A 27,295-nucleotide genomic window follows, 5' to 3' on the forward strand; every position below is an offset into this window, starting at 1 on the left:
AACTCGAAGACTAAACGCACCAAAAAAACCTAATGTTTTTTGAACAGATCCTTTGCAGTTAATTTGTTTGTTAATAAAGAATTGTAATATATTACAGGTGCAGTAAGTGTTATCAGATAAAAAGTAGTATGCTTGAGAGTTGGTAAATGGAGAAACAGCCTAGTACTTGTAGACTATAGCTAGCCTAGGCTTAAGCTATTGTAATATAAGTAGGCCCCCATCCGAAATCTGAAAAATTCTGAATATAGAAGCGCAATCAGCCCCAACGGCTTCAGATAAAGGATACTCGATCTGAAATACCTCCTCTTACCATCAATTTTTAGCCCATCCAGTGTCTCAATTGTCTCACTAAGACTTTGGAAGCATCTTCTTCCTTAGTAAGGACTGATGCAATGTACTCATTTAATATCTCAACCATATCCTCTGCCTCCATGCGTAAATCTTCTTTTTTTGACACCTAATCGGCCCACTCCTCACTTTCCCACCATTTAACAATTTAAATGCCTATAGAAGAGATTTCGATTCCCTTTCATTTTAGCTGCCAAACTCTTCTCATACTGTCTTTACTTCTCTTATTTCTTTTTTCACTTTCTCTCTGAACTTCCTATTCAGCCTGGTTCTCACTTTTATTATCAGTCTGACATCTGCCTCACGCACCTTTTCACTTTTTTCCCTGCTTCATCCCCCTCCTCTCATGCACGCTGTCTGTGGGAATGTAGCTTGACTTTACCCAAACTATCTCCTCTTCAAAGGCAGCCCAGTGTTCCATTACAGTTTTACCTGCGAATCTTTGATTCCTATTGACAAGGACCATATCCAATCGCCTGATTGAAATTTCCCCCTCTCTCCAATAAATTATTTTTATTCTAGACTGCTGCTAGTCCTCTTCCATAGCAAACCTAAACCTTATGATATTATGATCATAAATGTTCCCCGACTGACAATTGATCCACTTGATCCAGCTCATTCCCCAGAATCAGATCCAGCAATGCCTCCTTCCTCACTGGGCCACAAACATACTGATTAAAAAAAGTTTCTCAAACACACTTAAACTTTTCCCCCTCTGTGCCTTTTACATTATTACTATCCCAATCTAAATTATAATGAAGTCCCCCATTACAACTACTCTATAGTTTTTGCAGTTCTCAGTAATTTCCTTGCAAATTTGTTCCTCTATATCATGCTTGTCGAGCCTGCGGATGCAGCCTGTGAAGCCCCTCCATGTGGCCCCCAGAACGATTGTTGAAAATGCCAGTAAGACGGCTCAGTGAGCTTGAAGATTTCTTCAGGGGCCAACTTTTCCAAACACAGCCTGTTTTTCTCATGTGTTTTCTGCTGATAGCTCAACAGTGAGCCTACCAGCAGCAAATATGGGAGAGAAACAGACTGTGATTGCAGGAGCAGCGAACACTAGCAAAGGCGAGTTTTTGAAGATAGAGACTCTGGAACACATGCACACCATGCTTTCACGTAGCTGCTAGTGCTCTGGCCTGGCTGTGGCCACTTTCCCCCCAGCTGCCAGTGCTCTGGCCCAGCTGTGGTTGCTTTCCACTGGCTACTGATGCTCTGGCCCAGCTGCAGTTGCTTTCCACTGGCTACTGATGCTCTGGCCCAGCTGCAGTTTCTTTCCACTGGCTACTGATGCTCTGGCCCAGCTGCAGTTGCTTTCCACTGGCTACTGATGCTCTGGCCCTGCTGCAGTTGCTTTCCACTGGCTACTGATGCTCTGGTCCAGCTGCAGTTGCTTTCCACTGGCTACTGATGCTCTGGCCCAGCTGCAGTCGCTTTCCACCAGCTCCTGGTGCCCTGGCGCATCTGTGGTCGCTTTCCCCTGGCTGCTGGTGCTCTGGCCCGGCTGTGGCCACTTTCCCCCGGCTGCCGGTGCTCTGGCCCAGCTGCGGTTGCTTTCCACTGCCTACTGATGCCCTGGCCCAGCTGCTTTCCCCCAGCCTTCCCCACATTCGGGCACCATTTGGCCTCTGGCTTTGCTTCAGTTCTCGTCGCACCTCACCCATCCCAAAACGATTTCCTGAGGGTGAGTGGGAAGGTGAGGGTGAGTGGGAGGGGAAGTAATGGAGTGAGTGAGGGTGTGTCTGATGCACCCTCAGTCTCAGGGTTCTCATTTGCCCTCACTCCCACAAACCAGCAGGTGCTCTCAATGGATGAGGACCAGTGGCTGGGTGTGAGCTGGGGACATACACCCTCACCTTTTCATACTCAAATGATCATCTTTATTTATAACTCATTCTTTAATTATCAAATTTGTTGTTGAGTTTTGATTTGCTCAGCAAGTTGTTTCTTATCATACATCAGCTTTTTTTCAAAATTCATGTTCTATGTTTGCCGAACCTTATTTTTCCAAAATTTGCTCATCTGCCCTGAGTGAGAGAAAAATTGAAATGTGGCCACCCACTTGAAAAGGTTGGACAAACCTGCTCTACATCTTTTCCAGTAGTTGGTGGCCATGGAATACACCCAATAATGTTATGGTACTTCCATTGCTGCTTAGCTCTAACCAAATAGATTCTGTCCTTGACCCCTGTAGAATATTCTCTCTCTCAAAAATTGTACTATTCTTCATAATCAATAGCACCAACCCTCCTCCTCTCTTTTCTTCCCTATCATTCCTGAATACTTTGTACCGAGAAATATTTGGTACCCCGTTCTGCTCTTTTATTTTGAGCCAAATTTCTGTTAGCACCGCAACATCTAATTCCCACATGGCTATCTGTGCCTGCAGCTCCCCAGTCTTGCTTCCCATATGCCATGCATTCACATACATGCACAGTATTAATTTGGACCTTATTGCATTCTCTCTTACTCTGACTCTAACTGATTATTTATTTCCTTAGTGCTATCATCCCTCTTAATTTTTTGTGTATCTTGTTTTTCTTCTCTAATATTACGTCCTGGTTCACATGCCTCTGCCAAGTTAGTTTAAAACCTTCCCAATAGCACTAGAAAACCACCCTGCAAGAATATTGGTCTTGGCTCTGTTCAGGAGCAACCCATTCAGCCTGTACAGCTCATATATCCCATAATCATCCCAATGTCCCAGGAATCTAAAGCCCTCCCTCCTGTACCAGCTCTCCAACCACCCATTAATCTGCTCTTTCCTCCTATTTCTATAAAAGAATAAAAAAAACTATGCAGTCTGCTTTAAGTGTTGCTTTGCCAATGTCCCCTCTTCTCTCCACCACCCCCACCCCAAATCTCTCTTCCTCACTCTTTTCCCCCACCACCACCATATAGCTGAGTCAGCTATAGTGCTGTGGACTTGGCTCTTGTACTTCCGAAAAAAACCATCACTCTCTCAAGTACGTAGAAATGAATGCTGATTGTAGAGTGGGGTGGACAATCTGCCTGACAGCCATCCATTCCTTCTCTCCCTGCACACCCTTAATCTGCAGGGTGACCACATGCAGAAATGTGCTATCCAGAAAACTTTCAGCCTTATGAATGCACTGCAGTGATGCCAGCCGCTGCTCAAGCTGCTGCAGCTGACAGATTGTGCACTCCACGAAACTGAGATGTTTTGCTGTTTCTCTGCTCATTAGACTATTAGCTGACTTAACAGAAACGAACTAAAGACTTAATTAAAACCCACCAGCTAGCCACCCATCAGCTGCTTGTCTTGTACAGAAGCCACTTTATTTTATAAAGAGTTAACAGTAGTTAAATATTTTGCTTAACTCATTATCTGTATACTTCAGCTTTTAATTTACTGAAAAATTCAGAACCTTCTACTGTTACTATCCATTCCTATTTAATGTTAATGTTATCCCTAGATTTGATTAATTAATAGAATGATAAATTATCAAATTGGCCTTATTTGTATTGTTATGATCCCAGCTGATACTACTAGACAAACTAGGTCCCAGGGTGGAACCCAGCTTGATAGATCCTAACTTTTATTTTTATCTTAGAAATATGAAGGGCAGCTACTGAACAGAGTCATGGGAGTCACCTGATGAACTTTTAACAAAAGAATAAAACATTTATTAAACAAGAAAACTTGAACTATATTACAATACTCCTTCATCCACAACTATACCATTACAGATATATACAGATTCATATGGATAACACAAGTTACAAAAGCTATCTTATACTCTCATGTTCACAGTAAGTACACAGTCCATGTAAACCAACAGGTGACCTGTGGTCAGACAGAACACACTCTGAAACCAAGTGGCAGATGCTATGGATCCCTCATCAACACCCCCCCCCAAACGTTTGTCGCACCATGAGCCAATCGGTTTCACTGAACTCTGTCTTTCACATGAGGGTTTCCAATCTCCACTCTCAAAGAACTCACTTTGGAATCTTCTCCCAAAGAACGCTTTCTCTCAGAAGCCTTCCACAAGGGTCCACCTCCAGAGTTTCAAACTCTCCTTCCAATGTTCTTTTCCTCTAGCACGCCACGTGCATTCAAGCTTCCTTCCATGCACTCTCTCTCAGACTTAGCCATGCCAACAGAGCATCACTGCTTCACATGCCCATAGTAAAGAGTTACAGACCTTCAACTGTCACCTTGGATCTTCTGGCTTCTCGCAAGCCTATTTTGCTTTAAGCCTGCATCCTGAAGCTTTCTCCCTTTAAGCTTGGAGCCTTCCTCTCTGCTCCTTACTTTCAATTCCACTGAACAGGATCTTGTTCAGTTTTCTGTTCCTCACCCTTGACTTCACTGTCCTCCTGCGACCTTTCTCCTGTTGCACTCCCTGTTTTGGGACTTTCCATTCTTTGGCACCTGCTCCCTGCAATTCCCCCTCTTGTGTCTAGCTACTCCTGCAGTCCTGGTGTTTGACAAATCTTAGTTTTTTGAGAGTGTAACTAGCAGGGTTGATGAGGGGAACTAATGGGAATAGTATATTTGGATTTTCAAAAGCATTCAATATGGTACCACATGAAAGGTGGTTGTACAAGATTACGATTTATGAATTTAGGGGTTATATTGATATGGATTGAGGACTGATTAACAAATAGAAAACAGTCAGTATATATGGGTTATTTCCATAATGGTAGGTGGTAACTAGTGGGCCACCATGGGGATCAGTACTGGGACCTCCAGCTATTTACAATCTTGTCAATGACTTAGATGAGGGGACGGGGTGTAATGTATCCAGGTTTGTTGACGATACAAAGTTAAGTGGGAAAGTAAGCAATGAGGAGGCTGCATGTGGAGATAGATAAGTTAAATGAGTGGATAAGAATATTGCAGATGGAATGTAATGTGGAGATGTGTGAAGTTATCCATTTTGGTAAGAGAATAGAAAAGCAGAATATTTTTTAAAAGATGAGAGACTGCAAAATGTTAGTATTCCAAAGGACCTGTGTGTCCTTGTACACAAGTAACAAAATTCACATGCAGTTACAGCAGGCTATTAGGGCAGCAATAGATATTGTAGTCTTTGAGAAATGAATTACATTAAAATATAAGAGTAAAGAATTATATTTTGTAGAGCCTTGGTGAGATCCCACCTGGGGTTCTGTGCATGATTTTGGTCTCCTTGCCTAAGGAAGCATCTACTTGCCTTAGAGAGGGTGCAACGAAGATTCACAAGACTGATCTCTGGGATGAGGCTGAGTTGACTGGGCCTATATTCCCTAGAATTTAGAAGAATGGGATGTGATCTCGTTTAACTATATACAGTTCTTAAGGGGCTTGATGCAGTTGATGCTGGGAGACCATTCCCTCTAGCTAGGGAGTCTGAAATGAGGGGTCAGTCCCAGAATAAGGGGTTGGCTGTTCAAGACTGATGATAAATTTCTTCACTTATAGGATTGTAAATGTTTGGAATTCTCTACCCATAGGGCTTTGGATTCTCAGCTGTTGAGTATATTCAGGACAAAGATTGAGAGATTTTTGTATTCTAAGAAGTTAAGGAATCTGGGGATGAGCAGGTGGAGTTGAAGTAAAACATCAGTCATGATCTTATTGAATGGCAAAAAGGTTCAAAAGGCAACATGGCATAGTCCTGATATTTCTTATCATATTTTTGTCAAATCTGACGCTAAGTTACATAAGACTATACTAGGACAGATGACCTAAATCTTGGTAAACGAGGTAGGAGATAAGGAGCATCTCAAGGGAAGGAATTTCAGAGCTTAGGGCCTTGGCAGCAGAAGATTTGACTGCCAATGGTGGAGTAATTTTAAATCGGGGATATGCAAGAGACTAGAATTAGGGGAGTGCATATATGAGTAGTGTAAGGATGAATGAGGTAGTGTAAGGATGAATGAGGTCAGTGATAGGGAGGAATGAAACCAGGGAGGAATTTGAAAACTAGGATTAGAATTTTAAAACCGAGATATTGCTTAACCGAAAGCCAAAGAGGGTCAGTGAGTTAGTATATGGCAGCAGAGTTTTGGATGACTTAAGTTTATGAAGGATGAAAGATGGCAGGAGATGATAGGAAAAGTCGAGTATAGAGGTAACAGAGGCATCGAGGAGGGTTTCAACAGCAGATGAGCTGAGGCAGACACATATTTACAAGTGTGTGACTAGGCATTGTTAGTGGTGATGCAGGTTGGAAGTTCATCTCTGACAAATACAACACCAGTCTGGTTCAGCCTCTGACAATTGCCAGGAAAAAGGATGGAGTTGATGGCTAAGGAGTGAAGTTTGTGCAGGGGCATAATGGTTTTGTTCTTCCCAGTATTTAGTTGAAAATTTTTGCTCATCCAATACTGGATTTCAGACAAATGCCCTGACAATTTAGAAGGGTTAAGAGAGGTGATAGTGAGGTGGAGCTGGGTATCGTCAGCATACGTGTAGAAACTGTTTTGTTTTTGGCTGCTGTCACCGATCGGGCAACAAGTAGATGAGAAATAGGAGGGCGCCAAGGCAATTCAAGAAGGTGGCTAACCACCACCACCACCTCAAGGGCAATTGGAGATGAGCTACAAAGCTGGCCTTAACCTGCTCACAACCCATGAAAGAATAATAGAAAACAATTCCCACCCAGCTGGCTGACATTGGAGTAGAATGGTGTAGTTATCCCTATTAAAAGCTTCAGATAGTTGTGAAGGATAAAGAGGCATGGTTTAACACTGTTTCAGTCACATGGGATGTCATTTGTCATATAATAAAAGCCACTTTGGTACTGTGGTGGGGTGGAAATCTGACTAACGGGGTTCAAACGTGGAGTCTGGGATAGAAGGGCACAGATTTCAATTGCGACAAGTTTAGTGACTTTGGAGTGGAACATTGGAGATTGGGTAACGGTTTGCAAGGACAGAGGGGTCAAGAGTTCTTTTCAGGAGGTGGGTGATGGTAACAGATTTGAAGGGGAGGGGGAGAGTACCTGAGGAGAGGGAACAGTAAATAATATAGCTTTCCCTCGCTTAGCACTCCTAATGTGTTCCTTAAAAACGGCATGTTAAACAAAAGCATGCTAAACGAAAATCACTTTCCCATAAGAAAAGATGTAATCAGGGTGGGTTACATTCCTGACCTGTAAATTTTACATTAAAACCTATTGGCTGTCTTGAACCTAACTGGCCCAAAAATTCTTTACTAACTTGCAATCTCTTATAACTTAACTCTTAATAACTAACTCTGTTTACTTTCCTCCTAATCGCCACGTCCCTCTTTTGCTCCCTCCTGCTTGTCGCTTCCCTCTCCTGACCCTCCTATGAGCCAGTGTTTAGGAGAGGGACTGAGTGGGAGGGTCAGGTGCAAGAAGCAGTGGTTCATTTTTTTTTTTAAAGAAAAGACTGCACATTTTCAGTAACTGCACTAAAATTAAAATGGAGGCAATTCTATTCGGGGAAGGTTCCTAATTTACAAATCGTATTAAAAGGAAAATGTGCTATTAGGATGTACTTCAAACTATATCATCTAACTTGGAAGCCAGGAAAGGAAGCTGGATGGTCAACTTTTTACTGGAAATAGGGTTGAGGTCGTAGGCGATGGGTTTCATGAACTAGATGAGCTCTAAGAGGGCATTAGGGGAGATGTGACAGTAAAAGAGAAAGATGTGAGTTCAGGCCTGGGATAAGGAGAACCTTAAAGGAAGTTTAGTGCAGTAGGTTAGGGTAAGGGAGGGAAGCAGCAGAGGTAGTTGGATGGTGGTTTCAGTTTCACTGACAAAAGTCTGAGAGCTCTTTGCACTTGTTGATGCGGGTAAACGAGGCAGTGAAAGGGAAGGGGTTTAAGAAGACAGTTTGTAATAGACACCTGATGGCCTAAATCTTCGGATTTTAAAAGAATTTTACCATTGCTAGGAAATGAAACCGTTTTCACTTCAGGTATACAGTGTCAGTATTGGACACCAAGGTCTGGCCTATACCATGCCAGCAATGTGTTTTAATCTCAATTTCAGAAGAATAGCCCTATTACATTACTGTGACATAACTGGCAGATTTTTATCCCATCAATCTAGGCTGTACTTAAGCCCAGATATCGGCACAAAAGGACAATGCAATAGTCCGCTAACTGCCCTACCCATTCTGCAAATAGTATTTTGATGTAGGTTTAACTAAACAAAAAATAGCAAAATATGCCTGCTGTGGCATAATTTTCAGAAAATAAGCTTGATATATGGTAACTAATCTAGATTAAATTGGAAGAATGTGGGCGTAGTATTCAGCTTTGAAAATATTTTTCTTTTCAAGAACTTGTTGAATAGAGTTTAATATTATCCTTAATGTTTTTGCAGAAGCGATCTCTGCCTTCAGATTTCATTGACCCACTAGCAAGCAAGAAGCCTCGAATATCTCACCTTACTAATCGTGTGCAGCCAACACTTAATGGTCATTTAAATCCCTCCAGTGAGAAAACTGTTGTTATTTCTACTCCGGTCGCTCCTCCTCATCCCCCTCCTCCTGCACCACCACCTGTGCCACTTCCAGGTTCTATTGCTCACACTGTGAATTCTAACTCCAATTCCCCATGCACACCTGAAGGAAGGGGAACTCAAGATCTGCCAGTTGATGCTATTGGTCAAACTGGTGAAGGTTATGAGGACCAGCAAGAAAAGCTTACCTCTAGGACTACAGTGGAAAGTCCACCACACCAACTGGAGTGCTCAGAAGTCATCAGCAAAGACTGTTCTTCCCATGGAAAGTCAAAAAAGAAAGCCAAAAAACATAAAGACAAGGAAAGAGAAAAAGAGAAAAAGAATAAGGAGAAGAATGAGGAGGTTGGCGAAGAATACAGAAATGAATTCGAGGAACAAAAACCCATTAAAGAAAAAGATGCCAATTCTGATTCAGGTATGGAATGATTTGACATGAGGCACAGAAGGAGGCCATATGGCTCACTTAGTCCATGCCGGTTTACTGTTCAGCAATCCAATCAACCTATTCTACCCACTCCTATCCTGGTAGCTCTGCATGTTCATTTCCCTCAAGTGTCTATCCAGTTTCCTTATGAAGTCATCGATGATCTTCACTTTCACCACACAAGAAGTTCCAGATTATTACCAGTTGCTGAATAAAATAGTTTTCTCTCATTCCCCTGTATCTCTTGCCCAAAACCTTTAAATAGCTGCACCCTAGTCTTTGTATCATCAGCTAATAGGAACAGGAGTAGTCCATTCAGCCCGTCAACCCTGCTCTGCCGTTCAATTAGATCATGGCTGATCATCTACCACGATGCCACTTTCCCGCACTATCTTCATTAGTCTCTCGAAATCTATTGATTTCTGTCTTGAACATGCTCAATGATTGAGCTTCCACAGTCCTTTGGAGTAGAGAGTTCCAAAGATTCACCACCCTCTAAGTGAAGAAATTCCTCCTCATTTTAGTCTTAAATGGCTTGCCCCTTGTCCTGAGATTATGTCCCCTGGTCTAGACTTAACAGCCAAGGAAAACATCTCACCTACATTCACCCTGTCACATCCTGTAAGAACTTTGTAAATTTCAATGAGATTATCTCTCATTCTTCAAAACTCTGGAGAATACAGGCCCAGTTCCCTCAATCTCTCCTCATAAAACAGTCCTGTCATCCCAGAGATTAGTCTCGTGAACCTCCATTGCACTGCCTCTATGGCAAATATATCCTTCCTTAGATAAGGAGACCAAAACTATGCACAATACCCCAGGTGTGGTTTCACCAAGGCTCTCTACAATTGCAGCAAGACATCTTTAATTCTGTACTCAAATCCCCTTTTGATGAAAGCCAATATACCATTTGCCTTCCTTATTGATCATTGCACCTGCATGCTAGCTTTTAGTGACTCATGAACAAGGATAAGGTCCCTTTGGACACCAAATTTCCCAATCTCTCACCATTTAAGGAATATTCTTTGTTTCTGTTTTTCTACCAAAGTGGATAACTTTGCACTTATTCACATTATATTCCCTCTGTCATACTCTTGCCCATTCACTTAGCCTGTGCAAGTCCACTTGAAGCCTCCTTACATCCTCCTCACAACTTAATTCCCACCTAGTTTTGTGTCATCAGCAAATTTGGAAATATTACAATTGGTCCCCATGTCCAAATCACTTATACAGATTGTGAACAGCAGTGGTCCTAGCACTGATCCTTGCAGTACCCCACTAGTAACAGCCTGCCATCCTGAAAATGGCCTGTTTATTCCTCCTCTCTGCTTTCTGTCAACTAATTCTCAATCCATACGAGTATATTACCCCCAATCCAATGTGCTCTGAATTTGTTTACTAACAACCTGTGTGAGACCTTATCAAAAACCTTCTGAAAATCCATATACACTACATCCATTGGTTCTCCTTTTATTTATGCTACAAGTAACATCCTCAAAAAAAACTCCACAGGTTTGTCAAACAAGATTTCCGTTTCGTAAATCCATATTGACTCTGCCCAATTTTACAATTATTTTTTAAATGTGCAGTTATCACATCATTTATAATAGATTCTAACATTTTTCCTACTACTGACGTCAAACTAACCGGTCTGTAGCTCTCCATTCTCCCTCTCCCTCCCTTCTTAAATAGCGGGGTTACATGTTCTACTTTCCAGCCTGCAGGAACCTTTCCAGAATCTACAGAATTTGAAAGATAATCACCAATGCATCCACTAACTCTATAGCCACTTCCTTCAGCACTCTACGATGTAGTTCATCTGGTCCAGGGAATTTATCAACCTTCAGTCGAATTGACTTTTCAAGTACTATCTTTTTACTAATAATTTTTTTCAGTGCTTCAGTTTCATAAGTCCGTTGGTTGCGTAGTATTTCTGGGAGATTTTCTGTATCATCTTCTGTGAAGACAGACACAAAGCAATTATTCAGTACCTCTGCTGTTTCCCTGTTCTCCACTATAATCTCTTCTGTCTCCATCTGTAATGGGCCCACACTTGTTTTGGATATTTTCCTTTTCATGTACCTAAAGAAAGCTTTTACAGTCCACCTTTGTTTCTCACTAGCTTGCACTAATATTCTCCCTTCCATTTCTTTATCTGTTTCTTGGTCATCCTTTGGTGCGTTCTTAATTGCTCCCAATCCTCAAGCTTATCACTTTTTCTGGCATCCGTATAAACCGTTCCCTTTGATCTGATGCAATCTTTAACTTTGTTAGCCACAGTTGGTTCACTTTTCCCATTGGGTGTTTGTGCCTTAGAGAAATATATGTATTTGTAGTAGACTAAATAGTACTTCTAAAATACTAGCCATTGCTTGTCTACCATCAAATCTTTTAGTATATTTTCCCCAATCCACCATAACCAACTTGCCTCTCATACTCTTGTTCAGATTTAAGACCCTAGTTTCAGAATAAACTAGTATCACATTCAAACTTAATGTGAAATTCCATCATATTATGATTATGATCACAATTATTAAAAGGTTCCTTTTATAGCAAGGTTATTAATTAGCCCTTTCTCATCACATCATACTAATCTAAATCAGCCCAATCCCTAGTTGGCTCTTCAGTGTACTGCTCCAGAAACCCATCTTGCGCACACTACAGGAAGTCATCCTTCGTAACATTAATGCTGATTAGGTTTACCCAGTCTAGACGTAAATTGAGGTTGCCCATTATGACTGTATTATCCACATTATGTGCATCTCTAATTTCTTGATTTATGCTGTGCCCAACATTACCACTACTGTTTGGTATCCTATAAACAACTCCCACCAATCCTCCTGTTCGTATGCTCACTATGGCATGGGAATAATCCTGAGAATACTGCTTTTGAGGTCCTGTTTTTTAATCTCCTTTCTTGCTCCCTAAAATCTGTTTTCAGGACCTCACCCCCTTCCTATCTCTGTTGTTGGTACCAATGTGGGCCAAGACCTTTGGCTGTTCACCCTTCCCCCAAACGAATGTCCTGCAGCCATGCTGTGACTTTCTTGATCTGGCACCAGGGAGGCAACATATCATCCTGGAGTCAAGTCTACAACCACAGAAATGCCTGGCTGTTCCCCTAATTAACGAATCCCTTATCACTACTGCTGTTCCACTCTTCTTCCTCCCCTCCTATGCAGCTCGGAAACCCAGAGCATAAGCTTGTGCAGCTGGTGACACTTCCTACAGAGCTATTTGTCTAGAACACATGGTGCGTCCATGACTTCCCACATGCCACAAGCTGTACATTCTACTCGGCTGAGATGTCCTGCCATACCTTAACTGTATAGACTAGAATACCTTACCAGTTACTCAACAACCAGCTCCTCCCGCTGCACCGAAGTAAGAAAGAAGTAGAAAAGAGCACCTCTTCCCCACTTCACTGAACTTCCCCTCTCATCAAACTTGTATCTGCTCACTCTGCTTGCAAGCTGCACTCCATTTTGGAAACAATGGGAACAGTTTATCTTTGTCTGCCTTATCAAAACCTGTCATTATTTATACAATTATATCAAATCCCCCTTCAATATCCTTTGCTTCAAGAAGAACAAATTCAGCTTCTCCAACCTAATCTTGTAGCTAAAATCCCTAGAGCCCTTCTGGTAAATCTCCTCTATATCCTCTAAAGAAGTCTCACATTCTTCCTAAAGTGTGGTGACCAAAATTGGATGCAATATTCCAGCTCTGTCCTAACCAGAGCTTTCTCAATGTTCAGCTTAATTTCCTTGCTTTAGTACTCAGTTCCTCTGTTTATGAAGCACAAGATCCCATATGCTTTGCTAACTAATCTCTGAATATGCCATACCGCCTTCAACGGTCTATACACTTGAATCCCCCAGGTCCCTCTGTCCCTGCACTGTTTAGAACTGTGCCAAAAAGCCTGTACTGTAAGTTCCCTCTGTCACTTGTTTGCCCACTCTGATAGCCTGTCTGTCCTGTTGCAGCCAATTGGTATTATCTTCACTGGTTGCCACACCTCTAAATGTGGTACACCATCCTCCAGTCTGAAAAACATCCATTTACCACTACTCACTGCTCTCTGTCCTTAAGTTAAGTTAATTTATCCGAGCTGACACTGATCCTGCTGTTAGATGAACCTCAGTTTTGTTAACCAACCCTTTTTGTGGTGCTTTGTCAAACACTTAAAATCCCTATAGACATTCACTGCATTGAGATGGTGACGCATGGTATTGCCATTGGGCCAGTAATCCAGAGGCATAAGCTAATGCTCTGGGGACATAGGTTCAAATTCCAGCATGGCAGCTAGTGGAATTTAAATTCAATTAATACATTTGAAATTGAAAGCTAGTCTCAGTAATGGTGACCATGAAATCGTTGTCAATTGTTGTAAAAACCCATTATTTCACTAATGTCCTTTAGAGAAGGAAATCTGCTGTCTTATCTGCTCTGGCCTACATGTGACTCCAGACCCACAGCAATGTTGTTGGCTCTTAACTGCCCTCTGAAATAGCCTAGCCAGCCACTCATTTCAAGGGCAATTGGTGTTGAGTAACAAATGCCAATGAAAAAATAGAAAATAATTTCTTTCACATCAACCTTCTCTGTTATTTCGTCGACTAGATCAGTCAAACAAAATCTGCCTTCTTCCAAATCTCTGCTGGCTGTCTTGAATTAACTAAATTTCTCCAAGTGTGTTTTTTCCCCTTGATGATTGATTCCAAAATAGTGCAATGTTCAGCACTCTTTGCATCTCCTCAGGTACTGAAGTGGTCCATATCCAAATGCACCAAGACCTGGACAATATCCAGGCTTGGGCTGACAAGTGGCAAGCAACATTCATGCCACACAAGTGCCAGGCAATGACCATCATCCCTTGACAGTCCATAGCATTACCATTACTGAAACCCCCACTAGTAACCCCCAAGATGTTATCATTGACGAGAAACTGTACTGGACTAGCCATATAAATACTGTGGCTACAAGAGCAGGTCAGAAGCTCCTGCGACAAGTAACTCACCCCCTGACTCCCCAAAGCCTGTCCACCATCTACAAGGCGCAAGTCAGGAGTGTGATGGATTACTCCGCACTTGCCTGGAAATCTGCAACTCCCACAACACTCAAGAAGCTTGACATCATCCAGGACAAAGCAGCCCACTTGATTGGCACCACATCCAAAAATATTCACTGCCTCCACAACCGATACACAGTAATTGCAGTGTGCACCATCTACAAGATGCACTGCAGGAATTCAACAAGGGCAGAATTTCACCCATGTCGGGTGGGCTCGGTAGGGGTGGTCGGGAAATCGACCGCCACCCGAGACTGGGGCCGGCAGGTGATTTCAAGCTGGCGGGCCAATTAAGTGAAATGTGAGCCGGGCAAGTGCGACCTTTGCACATGCACGCGAGTGCCATTTGCAAATCTCCCTGAGGTACAGAGCTGCCTCAGGGAGATGAATAGATTTTTAAAAAAACAATAAAGATTTTATAAATGTTATAAAGCATGGCCCCTCATGTGACTCTCTCACATGAGCAGGGACATGTTATTAATGAAAAAATAAAGTTCTTATTTTATTTTTATTTGCTTTTGGAGATCTCATCCCACCCGTGGATGAGTTTTCCAAAAAAGTGCAAAGGCCGCTTGGCTTTTTCGCCTACCTGCCAAACCATAAGATTGGTCGGGCAGCGAAAAAGTTCTTTCAATTAACTTTTTAATGGCCTTAATAGGCCTTTTAATTGTCCACATGCTTGCTGACCGAAGTATCATGCTTGCCCAACGTCATCGCACATCATTTTACACTTGGTCAGGTTGGGCGTGCATCTGCCCGCCAAGCTAAAAAATTTTACCCCAAGGCTCCTTACACAGCACCTTCCAAACCCACGACCACTACCATCTAGAAGGACAAGGGCAGCAGATAAATGGGAACATCACCACCTGGAAGTTCCCTTCCAAGTCACTCACCATCCTGACTTGGAAATATATCACAGTTCCTTCACTGCCACTGGGTCAAAACCCTGGATCTCCCTTTCTAACAGCACTGTGGGTGTACCTATACTACATGGACTACAGCGGTTCAAGAAGGCAGCTCACCAGCACCTTCTCGAGGGCACCTAGGGATGGGCAATAAATGCTGGCCCAGCCAGTGAAGCCCACATCCCCTGAATGAATAAAAAACAAAATAAAACTCACCCACAACACATATTAAACCGACTGGCCTGTTGTTACTAGGGATGTCCTTGCATCTTTCTTGAACAAGAGTGTCACGTTTGCTCCTGAACAATCCTCTAGCATCTCCTCGGTATCTGCAGGGAGATAGGAGAATTATGGTAAACCTTTCCACTATCTCCATCCCTTTGCTTAGCAATACAGGATGCAAGGCATCTGGTTCAGGTGACTTATCCACCCTAAGCATAGCCAGCCTTTCCAGTAAATCCCTCCGTCAGCTTTCACCCCATCCATCTCCACTTCTGCTAATATTTTGTCAGCATCCTCTACTGTAGTAAACACTGACATAAAGTACTCATTAAGTATTCTAATCTTACCCTGCACCTCTGAGCAAAAATCACCATCTTTCTCCCTAATAGAACCAACCCTGCCTCTTGCTACCCACTTGCAATTTACATGCCAGTAGAAGACTTTTGGGTTCCCTTTTTATATTAACTGTTCTGTTCTCCTCATCTCTTTGCCAGTCTCATTTTTTTCTTTTCATTTCCCCCCCTGTCCTCCGCTCAACTTTGTTGGAATGTGAAACTCCTTTTAGAGATTACCATTGTTATGTTACCATTTTTTCTTCAGTCTTTGGTTCTATTTTACCCTGGCTAAATCCCCTCTCATTCCATTGAAGTTGGCCCTTTTCCAATTTAGAGGTATTAGCTTAAGAACAATAAAAGAAAACCTCCAATGTTTTGTGTATGACTAAGTAACTGCAGTGCATGTAAATGTGCAGAGTTGTTTTGTGAAGAATGTGGAAGACGTGAATTAGCAGGAATAGTTCCAGGACACGTTGCATAATGGTATTCATAAGCAACAAAGCCTTAAGTTTTTTTGAAAAAATACTTCCTTATATTCTTCTCTTTCTCCCTTTGTCCTTTTTATATAATAAAAAAAAACCTCCATGTGTTGGTACCATTGATGTGGGTTGAGGCAAAGAATGATATACTTCAAAGTTACATTTGTTTGCATACAACTAATGCATGCAAATATGATTTATTTTAGTGTAAAACTGATTTGAATGCATTTGGCTATTGCCAGGCTTAGACAGAGGGTTGTGCGACTTTGGAATTCTCTGCTTCAGAAGGTGGTGGAGGTGGGGGTCATTGAATATTTTTAAGGCAGAGGTAGATAGATTCTTATTAGGCAAGGGAATCAAAGGTTATTGGGGTTAGATGGGAATGTGGAAATCGAAGCAAGGGGCAGAATTTTGCAATTGATGGGCGGGCGGGCAGCCGATCGCCGCCGCCAAAACGGGCCCCGCCACCATTTTAAGTGGGCGGGCCAATTAAGGCCCGCCCGACAGGAAGCACTATGCGCTTCCTGTGCGGGCGGGGAAGGTGATTCCCCAACTGCCAGAGTGCGCTCTTTCGCACACACGCAAAAGAGCTCACATCTCCCTGAGACTAAGTGCTGCCTCAAGGAGATCTCTGAAAGTTTTTGAAAGTGTAAAAATAGAAAAATAAAAAAATTATTAACATGTCCCCCTCATGTGACAATGTCACACGAGATGGGACATGTTAATAAATATCCCAAACTTTATTAAAGATTTTTAAAACCAACATGAAACCTCATCCCGCCGGTGGATGAGGTTTCATGTTTTTTCAGAAGCCTGCTGAGGCTCCTTGCCTGCCCGCCAACCTTAAGTTTGGAAGGGCAGGGCCTTTAATTGATTTAACTACCCTGTCAATAGCCTCAATTGGCCATAGACATGTCGGCGGGCGGACAGCTGATCGCGCTGTCCCCCTGCCTTCCTGAATATATAAATGGGGCGGGATGACGCCGGGGTTTCCCCCAACGTCATCCCATGTCACTTTCACGTAGGCGAGCGGGCCTCGCCCCCAGCTCACCAACGGAAAAATTCTGTCCACGGTTATCAGCCATGTTATGGAATGGCGGAGCAGGCTCAAGGGGCCTAATGTTCTACTTCTAATCTTTTTAATATATTTATGATTGCTCATGAAATCATGTTCCTAGTGCAATTATATCAATATTCATAATCTAACGCTAGCATTTTGGAAAATTAGCTATTCGTTATAGTGGAGGCTCAAAGTTACAGGAGGTAATTTTCATCCCTACCTCCCCATATCTGTGTATTAAAGACCTTGTCGCCTGCACTTCCTGTACAGGTAAGGTCCTTTGGTCAGTGGTGAAGCAGAGGTGTTCGCAGCTGACTGCTGAAGTACAATCCCACCTTGGTTATAGGCTGTAGTGGGAGTTTGCTTTCTCAGCTGCAGTATGGGTCCAATGCAGAGACAAGTGGCGTGTCCCATAACTGGCAAAGCGATGCCTCCTTTAGACATCACATGCTGACGACATGCCTCTTGAGGTTAGTGTTCAGCTCAATGACAGGTTTGCATTTCTTGAGTATTTGGAAATTCTGATTTGATGGTGACAATCTAGCTGTGTATAAGATTTAAATACAACTCTCCTCTGGCACCCTACCACCACCACCATTTGGTGTGGGGAATGGAGCCGGAGGAGTGATAGCACTTTAACGCTCTTGTTGATTTAAAGGGAGCACTCCTGAGCAGGCTTAAGTGCTTACTAGATGCAGCCCTAAAAAAAATTCAATGTTGTGTCACTTGTGGGCAATCAGCCAAGTTCCCAAATGACAGGTCATGACAGAACTATCAGCGTGGGCTCCTGCGAAGCCCATTCCAGTGCACCGCAATTTCCAGATTTCAGCATAAGTGAAATTTCCAGAAGTTGCGATGGTGTTGCGGCCCTCAATAGCAGCAAGCTTCTTAGCATTTGCCATAACTGGGGCCACAAGATCTGGGCTATTACTTATGTTAAAATTTACAATGGAAAGCCCTTGAATAAGTTGTTATAAAGCAAAACTCTAGCTAACCATAGATATTCCATAGTTAATTGTAGGTCTCCTCACTAGTTAACAATTATGTTTAAAAATCAGAAAAAGGGAGAATGTGATCCAACTCCAGTCACTCAAAATGCTTTTTGACAGGGAAAAAACCTGCCGGCTTTTTCCAACTGAAATTATCAATGCACAGATTTAGTCGATAAAAAATGTACTTCCAAGTAACTTAATTCAATTTAACCATTGATTTGTCTTTGATTTTTTTTGATGCTTCACTTAAGTTTTTACTGAGAATGCGAAGCTTGAAGAATTGTTCAGTGTATGAGCTGGTATATTTCTTTTGACATTGAGAAGACAAAACAAAGATTGTTTATCAAGAATATATTTCATTTTTAGCTATTCTCTCCTTTTATTTCAGTTGAAAAGCAAGTTTGAAAACTCAACCATTTTTGAGGCTTAAGGATATTTTTAAATTAAAAGTTGAAAACCATACATTTAATTGCTCAGTATCTTGTTCATTTTTGGCTTGGAAATTTTGGAAATGTTTACTTATTAAAAGCCCTACAAGTTGGCAAGCTCACTGATATTGCATAACAAAAGTTATCCTTTAGCACACTTTGTGCAAACAGCAGAAGCATATCAGAAGATTGCAGACCCTGATTTTTCATTCAATAATCTGGCCTAGTCCAGGAATGTTGAAATACAAAATTTATCCTTAATACTTTAAAGCAAGGACTGGTTAATGGGGAAAGTGTTATGTGAGAGATACAAGAACACTAAAGGACTTGCAGATGGATCTGATCAGGAAATTATGAACAGGAACAAAGTAAAGGGGCACATGATGGTCTGAAGGGGTTAAGGATATTGAGTCCCATTTTCCTGAGCTCCCCTCCCCATAATTTCAGACCACTTAATTCTGACTTCTCTGTTCTTTAAGGCATCCTAAAACTCCACACTTCAGATTTCTATCCCAAACTCCAGCCCCACTCCCTCCCTGCATCTTGCAACCGCAGTAGTCACAAATCCCTGAATTGCATTTCCAGTGCTCTTTAATCCCAAGATTGTAACCAAGCTTCCAGATGCTATTAGTTTCCCCCTCTGACCCTAGGAGCTCTTAAAATAAAGCCAGACTCCATCTCAGTATTCCCAGACCTCTGGCCCTCTTTCCAGTGCCATCCTAAATGTTGATGCCCCTGGGACTAAAAGTTGACAAATGGCCTGCATCCTAAGCTTTAAAAGAGGTGGCTACAGAGATAGTGGATGCATTGATTCAAAATTCCCTAGATTTCAGAAAGGGTCCAGTGGGTTAGAAGATTAAGAAACGTAATCCCGCTATTCAAGAAAGTAGGGTGGGAGTAAATACCAACAATAGCACAGCCTGACACCAGTTGCAGGGAAAAGACTAGAATCTATTAGCGTCATGGTAACAGGGTAACTGGGAAAATTATTATGATTAAGTAGAGTCAAAACTGTTTCATGAAAGAGAAATCATGTTTGACAAATCTTAGGTTTTTTAGGCTTTAAATAGCAAGGGCCATAAGGGGAATCAGTGAAAAAAATATATTTGAATTTTCAGAAGGCATTTTATAAGGTTGTTGTACAAGATTAAGACTCGTGAGATTGGTTAACAGACAGAAAATAGGAATAAATGGGTAATCTTCATACTGGCAGACTAACTAGTGGAGTGTTGCAAGGAGGCTGTAAAGGGATATAGATTAGTTAAGTAGGTCGGCAAGAAGGTGGCTAATGGAGTGTAATGTGGTCAAGTGTGAAATTATCTACTTTGGTAGGAAGAATGGAAAAGCAGAATATTTTTGAAAGTTGAGAGACTAGTTGTTATTCAGAGAAATTTACATATCTGAACAGAGATTGCAAAGTTAAAATGCAAGCACAACGAGGAAGGCAAATGATATTATAAACTTTTATTTTATGGAGGTTGTAGTATAAGGGTAAGAAAGTCTTGCTGCAGTTATGTTAGGGCTTTGGGAGACCAGACCCTCAGTACTGTGTGCAGTTTTGATGATCTTACCAAAGAAAGGACACAGACACCTTTGAGCCAAAATTGAACCAACTACCTAAGGATGTCAACTTTGCTACCCTCTACAGTGCCCCCCTCTACCAGTTGAGCTATGAGGCAGAGAGAAAATGCAAGAAGAAATCCCTAGCCAGCAACTCATCTGTGGTATCCTGTGCTATTTGCAGCAGAACCTTCTGCGCACAAATCAACCTTAGTACATTACCAAACACCCCAGATGATGCACATTGTCATCTTTGCCTCAAAGGGTGAACAAGACAGAAGACCAATAGAAGAATATAATTGCCTGAGAGGGAGTGCAACAAAGGTTCACTAGGTTGATTATTGTGATGAAGGGATTATCCTATGAAGCAAGATTGAGTAGAGTTTATATACTCTGGAGTTTATAGGAATGAAAGGTGATCTGTTCTTGAGAGCTTGACAAGGTAAATTTTGAGAAATTGCTTCCCCTAGCTGGAGAGTCTAGAATGAGGGGTCATAGTCGCAAATAAGGGATCAGTCATTTAGAACCGACATGAAGAGAAATTTCTGAAAGGTGGTGGATTTTTGGAATTCTCTACTGCAGAGTGTGAATGTTCAGTCTTTAAGTATATTAAAGATTGAGATTGATAGATTTTTGGGCACAAAAAGATTGAAAGGATAATGGGTTAGGGTGGGAAAATGATGTTCTGCCGTGGTCTTATTGAATGGTATGGCTGGCTCGAGGGGCCATATGGCCGACTCCTTTTATTTCTTATGTGATTGTGTAAAACCACTTGGCATAATACTCCCATGAATGAGTATAAGTATTGGCTACCAAGCAGGAGAACATAGAAACATAGAAAATAGGAACAGGAGTAGATCATTCGGCCCTGCAAGCCTGCTCCGCCATTCAATATGGTCATGGCTGATCTTTTATCTCACTGCTGTACTCCTGCACTCTCCCCATACCCATGCATTGACAGCAAAACAAACTCTAAAATACTGAGGCCAAAATCAGAACCAACAATTAATTCATTGGCATGCATTTGGAAATGCCAACATCAACCACTATTTACAATCCGTGCTTCCAGAATCCAGACTAAATCTAAAGGATGACTTGCCTCACCAGATAATTGTCTCACCAGATATCCAATAACCTGGTACTCCTAAGAAATTCAGATGCCTGGAATCTGGAATGTGGTAGGAAAGATATTTGAAACTGGCTAGGAAGGGAGTGATGGAATGAATGTCAAGTGAACAGAGTTGTTGAGGCCATGGGAAGACTAATGCAGTCATCAACAACTAACTGAAGAAAATACAGCTAACTCAAGACATAACAAACAGATGCAGGCGTCGAAAGAGATGGAGATCTAGAACTAGAACTGGGTGTCACCAGCGTACATGTGAAAGCTGACCCTATGTCCTTGGATGATGGGCGGAATCGCCCTAGATTTGCACTGTGCAGTCGTGGACGGAAAAAACTATGTTTTACCCACCACCTGTAATGACAGCTTCTCACGCCATATTGTCCCAATTCCACCCCCCCCCCCCCCCCCCCCCCCCCCCCCCCCCCCGGCATTAATTATGCATTCTTAGGAAATACGCCATTCCGATGGTGGGTAGGCTCTCATTCACCCGCCATGACATCACTTCGCTGCTTCATCACCCTGGGCGCCCTGTTTAAAGTGCATCCGCACACATACCTCTGTGCTTCCAGCCCACGACTGCTACATGAAAGGCATGGCCCCGAAAGGCAAAAAGACAGCTGCCAGGCTTAATGATGCATCCCTTGAGCGCCTTTTGGAAGCAGTGGAAGCCCACCGTGATGTCCTCTACTCCAGCTCTGGCTGCAGGATGGGTAGCAACATGACCAGTCTGACTTGGGAGACGGTGGGAGCAGTGGTCAGCACCAAAGCTGGCATGAGGATGAATGATGATCTCCGTTCCGCCAGGGTAAGTCATTCTTCCATCACTCAACTCTCACACTCAAACTCATCACACATCCACAGGGACCTCACTCACTGCCAGTTCAGGAGACATCATTGCACTCATTGCACTCATCCCATCCATGGGACCACTCACCACCCACACATGCCAGCATACTTATCATCTGGCCTGGCAGGCATCCTGCTTACAGTTTCTCCATCTCTAGTCATGCAGGACAAGCTGGCATTAAGCAAGAGGTCACAGACTGGTGAACGAATGCCTGTAATCAAGGTCCTCACAGACTTTGAAAACAGAGCTATCCACCTCGCCAGCGAGGATCTGGACCATTCCTGTGTTGACGGTGAGGTCAGCGATGCTCTGCTAATTGGGATCCGGCAGTGCAACATCCATCAGGCAACTTTGCTGTCTGTGATGTGTCCTGTTGCAGACCACTGCCATGCACTAATTATCTCTCCTTGCCATCGCAGGTACATCTGATAAACAGCCGACAGAGTCCACAACCCAGGGCCTCCAATCAAGCCCCGAGAAACCTCTGAAGAGGAATCTGAAGGCACTCTCCTTGAAGTCCCATCATCCACACCCTCCACCAGTGCAGAGACACATCTCGGTGAGACCTACCTTTAGAATAGCCTCAGGATCACAATCTGGTGAGCACATCGCACTTTCTGATCCACAACAGGCAGTGGCAGGGAATTCCCAGTTGTCTAGCACTCTGAGGACTGCTAGAGGCCAGAACATTGCTAAGTCCGAGTCACATGAAAAGCCTCTGGACTCAGTTATGTCTCAGTTGCTGGAGCTGCAAAGGCAAAATCGGGAACATCAGGAAGGGATGTCCTCTGCATTCCTCAGATTGCGAGGCACAATGGAGGAGTCCATCTGCCTTCAAACTGAGGTGATAGCGCCAGCATGCCAATGCACTGAGGTCAATGCTAGTAGGATGGTGGCTATCATAGAGACCTTGATCCAGGACGTCATTCCTGCACTGCTGCGTGGGCTTAACTCCATCGCCGACGCCATAGTTGGCCTCCAACTGTGTACACGAGAGAGGTACAGGGCAGCTCAATTTCACTCCAGCTTCCCCTTCTCCTCGAGGAATCAGCCAGTGGCACCCACAGGGAGGAGGATCAGCAGGTGCATGCCCCAGGGCCATCCATCCAGGTGACTCCAGGAGTGTCTAGCTCATCCAAATACCACCTTCCTGTTACCCCAGCAGCTCCAGCTCCACAGGTCGAGGAGGATGCCACTGCCACACAGCAGAACCCAGAAAGCAAGCCGGGGCCCTCCAGAGGGCGCCCACCAAGGTCATCACAGACAGGGTGTAGTAGCCAGCAGGCTGCCGCCTCCTCCACAGTAGATGTCAGGGGAGCACCAAGATGTAGCAGCAGGGTTAGGAGAGTTAAGAAGCTGCAGTTGCACAGCCCGGGCATGGATATTAATCACTTGTACATACTGTTTACTATTGTAAATAAACTTTCAACAATGCCTCCCTGCGTATGGCTCCTTGTTTTGATGAGCAGTGTTTGTGTCACTCCGATATGAAACCTCTCTGCATGAGATAAAGGCAGGTGTCTCAGTCCAGGACTAGATGCGAGGGTTCACTGTGGCTCCTCGGTGGCGTATGCGGGAGCCCCAGCCACTCCTTCTTCTTGAGGGTGCCACTCCTCCCTCTGCACAGCCAGGTGCCTCAGTCGCCCTTTTCTCCATTGTCTTCACACCCTGTACGGCGCAAGGCTAGTTCACCAGACTCCAGGATCCTGATGTTGCACTCCTGCAGGATGAAAGAGAAAGACACGTGGGTTAGCTTGGGTGTTCTAAGAACCTCTCTTGGTTAAGTCTGAAGGTCCCTTAATGCATCCTGGAGAGCTGATTACCGCTTGGATGGCGAGAGTTTAGTGCGCTGCATGGCTGCCCGAAACACCACCCTCCTCGGCCCCACTCCACCTGACCGATTGGTGGCACCATGCTCTTAGCTCAAGCATTCTCCTAACCCGCACTGCAATGTTGTGCTGTTAGTTTGAACCATGGGGGAAACTGGTCCAAACCGGGATGATGAATTTGCAAGGAGCTGTGACTGCTCCATGGGCAGCTTTAGCAAGAAGGTTTGTATAATGTGCCCAGTCGTCTAAATGTTCTGCAGTCCACTAAAATGCTCATAAATTTGCAGGCTGTGCCTCAGGGGTGAAAACCTCTGAAGCACTTGGCACTTTCATGCCTCTGCGTTGCTTGTGTGGGCAGATAAGCTGGAGGCTGGAATCCACACGTGTCAATGTGGCTGTGTCTGAATTGTCTGAGCTGCAAAGGAATGGTCACTTTATACAAGGTTTCCCTAATGCGTGGCCACTACCCCACCCCCCACGCATGATCGTGCACTACCTTGAACCACAGGGCAGCCTGTGCATTCCCCCTCCACCATCCCCAAGTCACCCACCTCAACAAATGGGCAGCCTTTTCCCCGCTCCCCGCAAGTCGCCGCAGCCTTGAAGTCCAGCAGGTGACCCTCGCAAGCACTACACAACGTTACTGTGCACTCACCTCCAAGTTCCCCTCAAAGTGCAGCCTGCCAACTGCACACCTTTTTTGTGCTGTTGTGAAACATGTTGGTGTGAGGCGGACGATCTAGCATGGGGGGAGCGATTCCGGCGGACTGGCTTTATAATGATATGCAGATGTATTACAATGAGGTTCCTGATGTCCAATGGCAGGAAATGCGACCCGCCATTGATGGGCTGAGCATACGATCGCAAACTGGTTTGACAATGTTGTGAAACCGATTTTTGACTTTCTCGCCATATTGTCGCTCATGCGACTGAACATGCCCGATCCCAGCAGGCACGGAAAGTTCCACCCAATGTTACTGAGGAAGAGCATGAAGATGGGAACGGTCCAAGCATTGATCCTTGGGAGAATCCAAAAGTAATGGTGCAATGATAGAGGCACCATTGCTGAAGATCCAGTGGCGGTAGTTGGACAGGCAAGAGTGAAACTAAACAACGGCAGTCCCTTGACAACGAAGTATTTGAGGAGGATGGTGTAATAGACCATGTTAAAGGCTGCAGAGAGATCAAGACAGGGAAGGAGAGAAAAAACATCCCTATACGTCAGGGAGGGTGCCCATTGCTTTGATTTTGATTCACGGTTTGTGACCATTTCAGTACTGTGATGGGCAGGAATCGGTCTGGAGAGATGCACTTCAAAATACTTTGTGGAAGAAAGGGAGATTGGAAATGAGTGTGATAGTTTCGAGGATGGGTTTTTGAGGATGGGGATAATGGCAGCTGTTTTGTGAAGAATGGGGTGGGGGGGAAACAGTGCTCAAGGAGAGGAAACTATTTAAAATGTCATAGTTTGGAGGCGAAAGTGAATGTGGCTGGTCAGAATTCCTAGATTCTGGAAGGGTCCCAGCAGATTGGAAAACTGCATTTCTTCCCTTCTATTCAAGAAAGAAGGGGAGATAGGAAGTAGAAAACTATAGGCCAGCTAGCTTAATATCTGTCATTGGGAAACTGCTGGAATCATTATTAAGGAAGTGGTAGCAGGACATTTAGAAAATCATCCTAAAATCAAGTAGCGTCAGCATGGTTTTATGAAAGGGAAATGGTGTTTGACAGATGTATTAGAGTTCTTTGAGGGTGTACATGGCGGATAAAGGGAAACCGGTAGATGTAGTGTATTTGGATTTCCAAAAAGCATTTGATAAGGTGCCAGATAAAAGGTTACAATACAAGACAAGAGCTCATGATGCTGGAGGGAATATGTTAGCACGGATAGAGAGTTGGTCAACTAACAGGAAACAGTCTTGGAATAAACGGATCATTTTCAGGTCAGGAAACTGCAATTAGTGGATTGCCACAGATATCTGTGCTGGGGCCTCTAGTGTTTACAATCTATATTAATGACTTGAATGAAGGGATCAACTGTATTGTAGCCAAACCTGTTGTTGATACAAAGATAGGTATGAAGCAAGTTGTGAAGAGGATACAAAGAATCTGCAAAGGGGTATAGATAGTTTAAGTGAGTGTGCGAAGATTTGGCAGATGGAGCACATTACGGGAAAATGTAAGGTGATCCATTTTGGTGGGAAGAATAAAAAAACAAAACATTGTTTAAATGCAGAGAATGGGCAGAATGTTACAGTACAGTGGGATATGGCTGTTCTCATAAATGAATCAAACAAGATGAGCAGGCAGGTACAGCAAGTAGTTAGGAAGGCAAATTAAATGTTGACCTTAAGTGCAAGGGAAATGTAGTATAAAAGTAGGGAAATCTTGTCCAACTGTACAGGGCATTGGTGAGACCATTCCTAGAGAACTGTGTACAGTTTTGGCCTCCTTTATTTAAGTAGGGATACATTTGCATTGGAGGCAGTTCAGAAAAAGTTCACTAGGTTATTCCTGAGATGAAGGGGTTTGTTGTTTGAGGAAAGTTTGAGCAGGTTGGGCCGATACTCATTGGAGTTTAGAAGGCTGAGAGGTGACCTTATTGAAACATTTAAGATTCTGAAACGATGTGACAGGGTAATGCTGGGAAAATGTTTTCCCCTAATGGGGGAATCTATAACTAGGGGGCACCATTTAAGACTCAGATGAGGAGGAATTTCTTCCCTGAGGGTTGCTCATCTTTGTAATTCACTAGTGGAGGCTGGGTTACAGATTTTTGATCTACAAGGAAGCTGAGGGCTATGGCTGGAAGGCTGCAGCCAGATCAGCCATAATCTTATTGATGGTGGAGCATGCTCAAAGGGTCAAATGGCCTTCTGCTCCTATTTTTTATGTTCTTATGCTTGATGTGGTCTAATCAAATATGGTCTTGGATGGTTAAACCAGTTGTGCACCTCTGCATTCCTTAGGTATGAGGGAACAAGGATGGGAGCCATACCAGTGGAAATGACCAGAATGGGAGCAAGTAAACGTTTTGCTGGGTACAAAATCATCAGAGTGTTTGAACATATGTAAAGATAGATGGTCTACCTCTGAACCTATTGCCATGAATCACTCTTTTTCTTAAAGCTGCTGGGTGTTCAAACTATTTGAAAAAGTTTAAAATACTGAATTATTAATTCTTTAACCTTTAAATAATTAGATCAAATTCTG

The 27,295-nt window shown here is 43.3% G+C and overlaps 1 protein-coding gene across 2 annotated transcripts in view; it reads left to right on the forward strand.

The window, feature by feature from the left end:
- ell2 (elongation factor for RNA polymerase II 2) overlaps nucleotides 1–27,295 on the forward strand; it is a 170,388-nt gene that overhangs the window by 124,960 nt on the left and 18,133 nt on the right. For both annotated transcript variants that reach the window (XM_041186087.1, XM_041186088.1), the window contains exon 8: nucleotides 8,664–9,219. In XM_041186087.1, the coding sequence (XP_041042021.1) occupies nucleotides 8,664–9,219 (556 nt within the window). The remainder of the gene's footprint in view (nucleotides 1–8,663; nucleotides 9,220–27,295) is intronic.

This window comes from Carcharodon carcharias, chromosome 4, assembly GCF_017639515.1.
Source record: "Carcharodon carcharias isolate sCarCar2 chromosome 4, sCarCar2.pri, whole genome shotgun sequence".
Classification (NCBI taxonomy): domain Eukaryota; kingdom Metazoa; phylum Chordata; class Chondrichthyes; order Lamniformes; family Lamnidae; genus Carcharodon; species Carcharodon carcharias.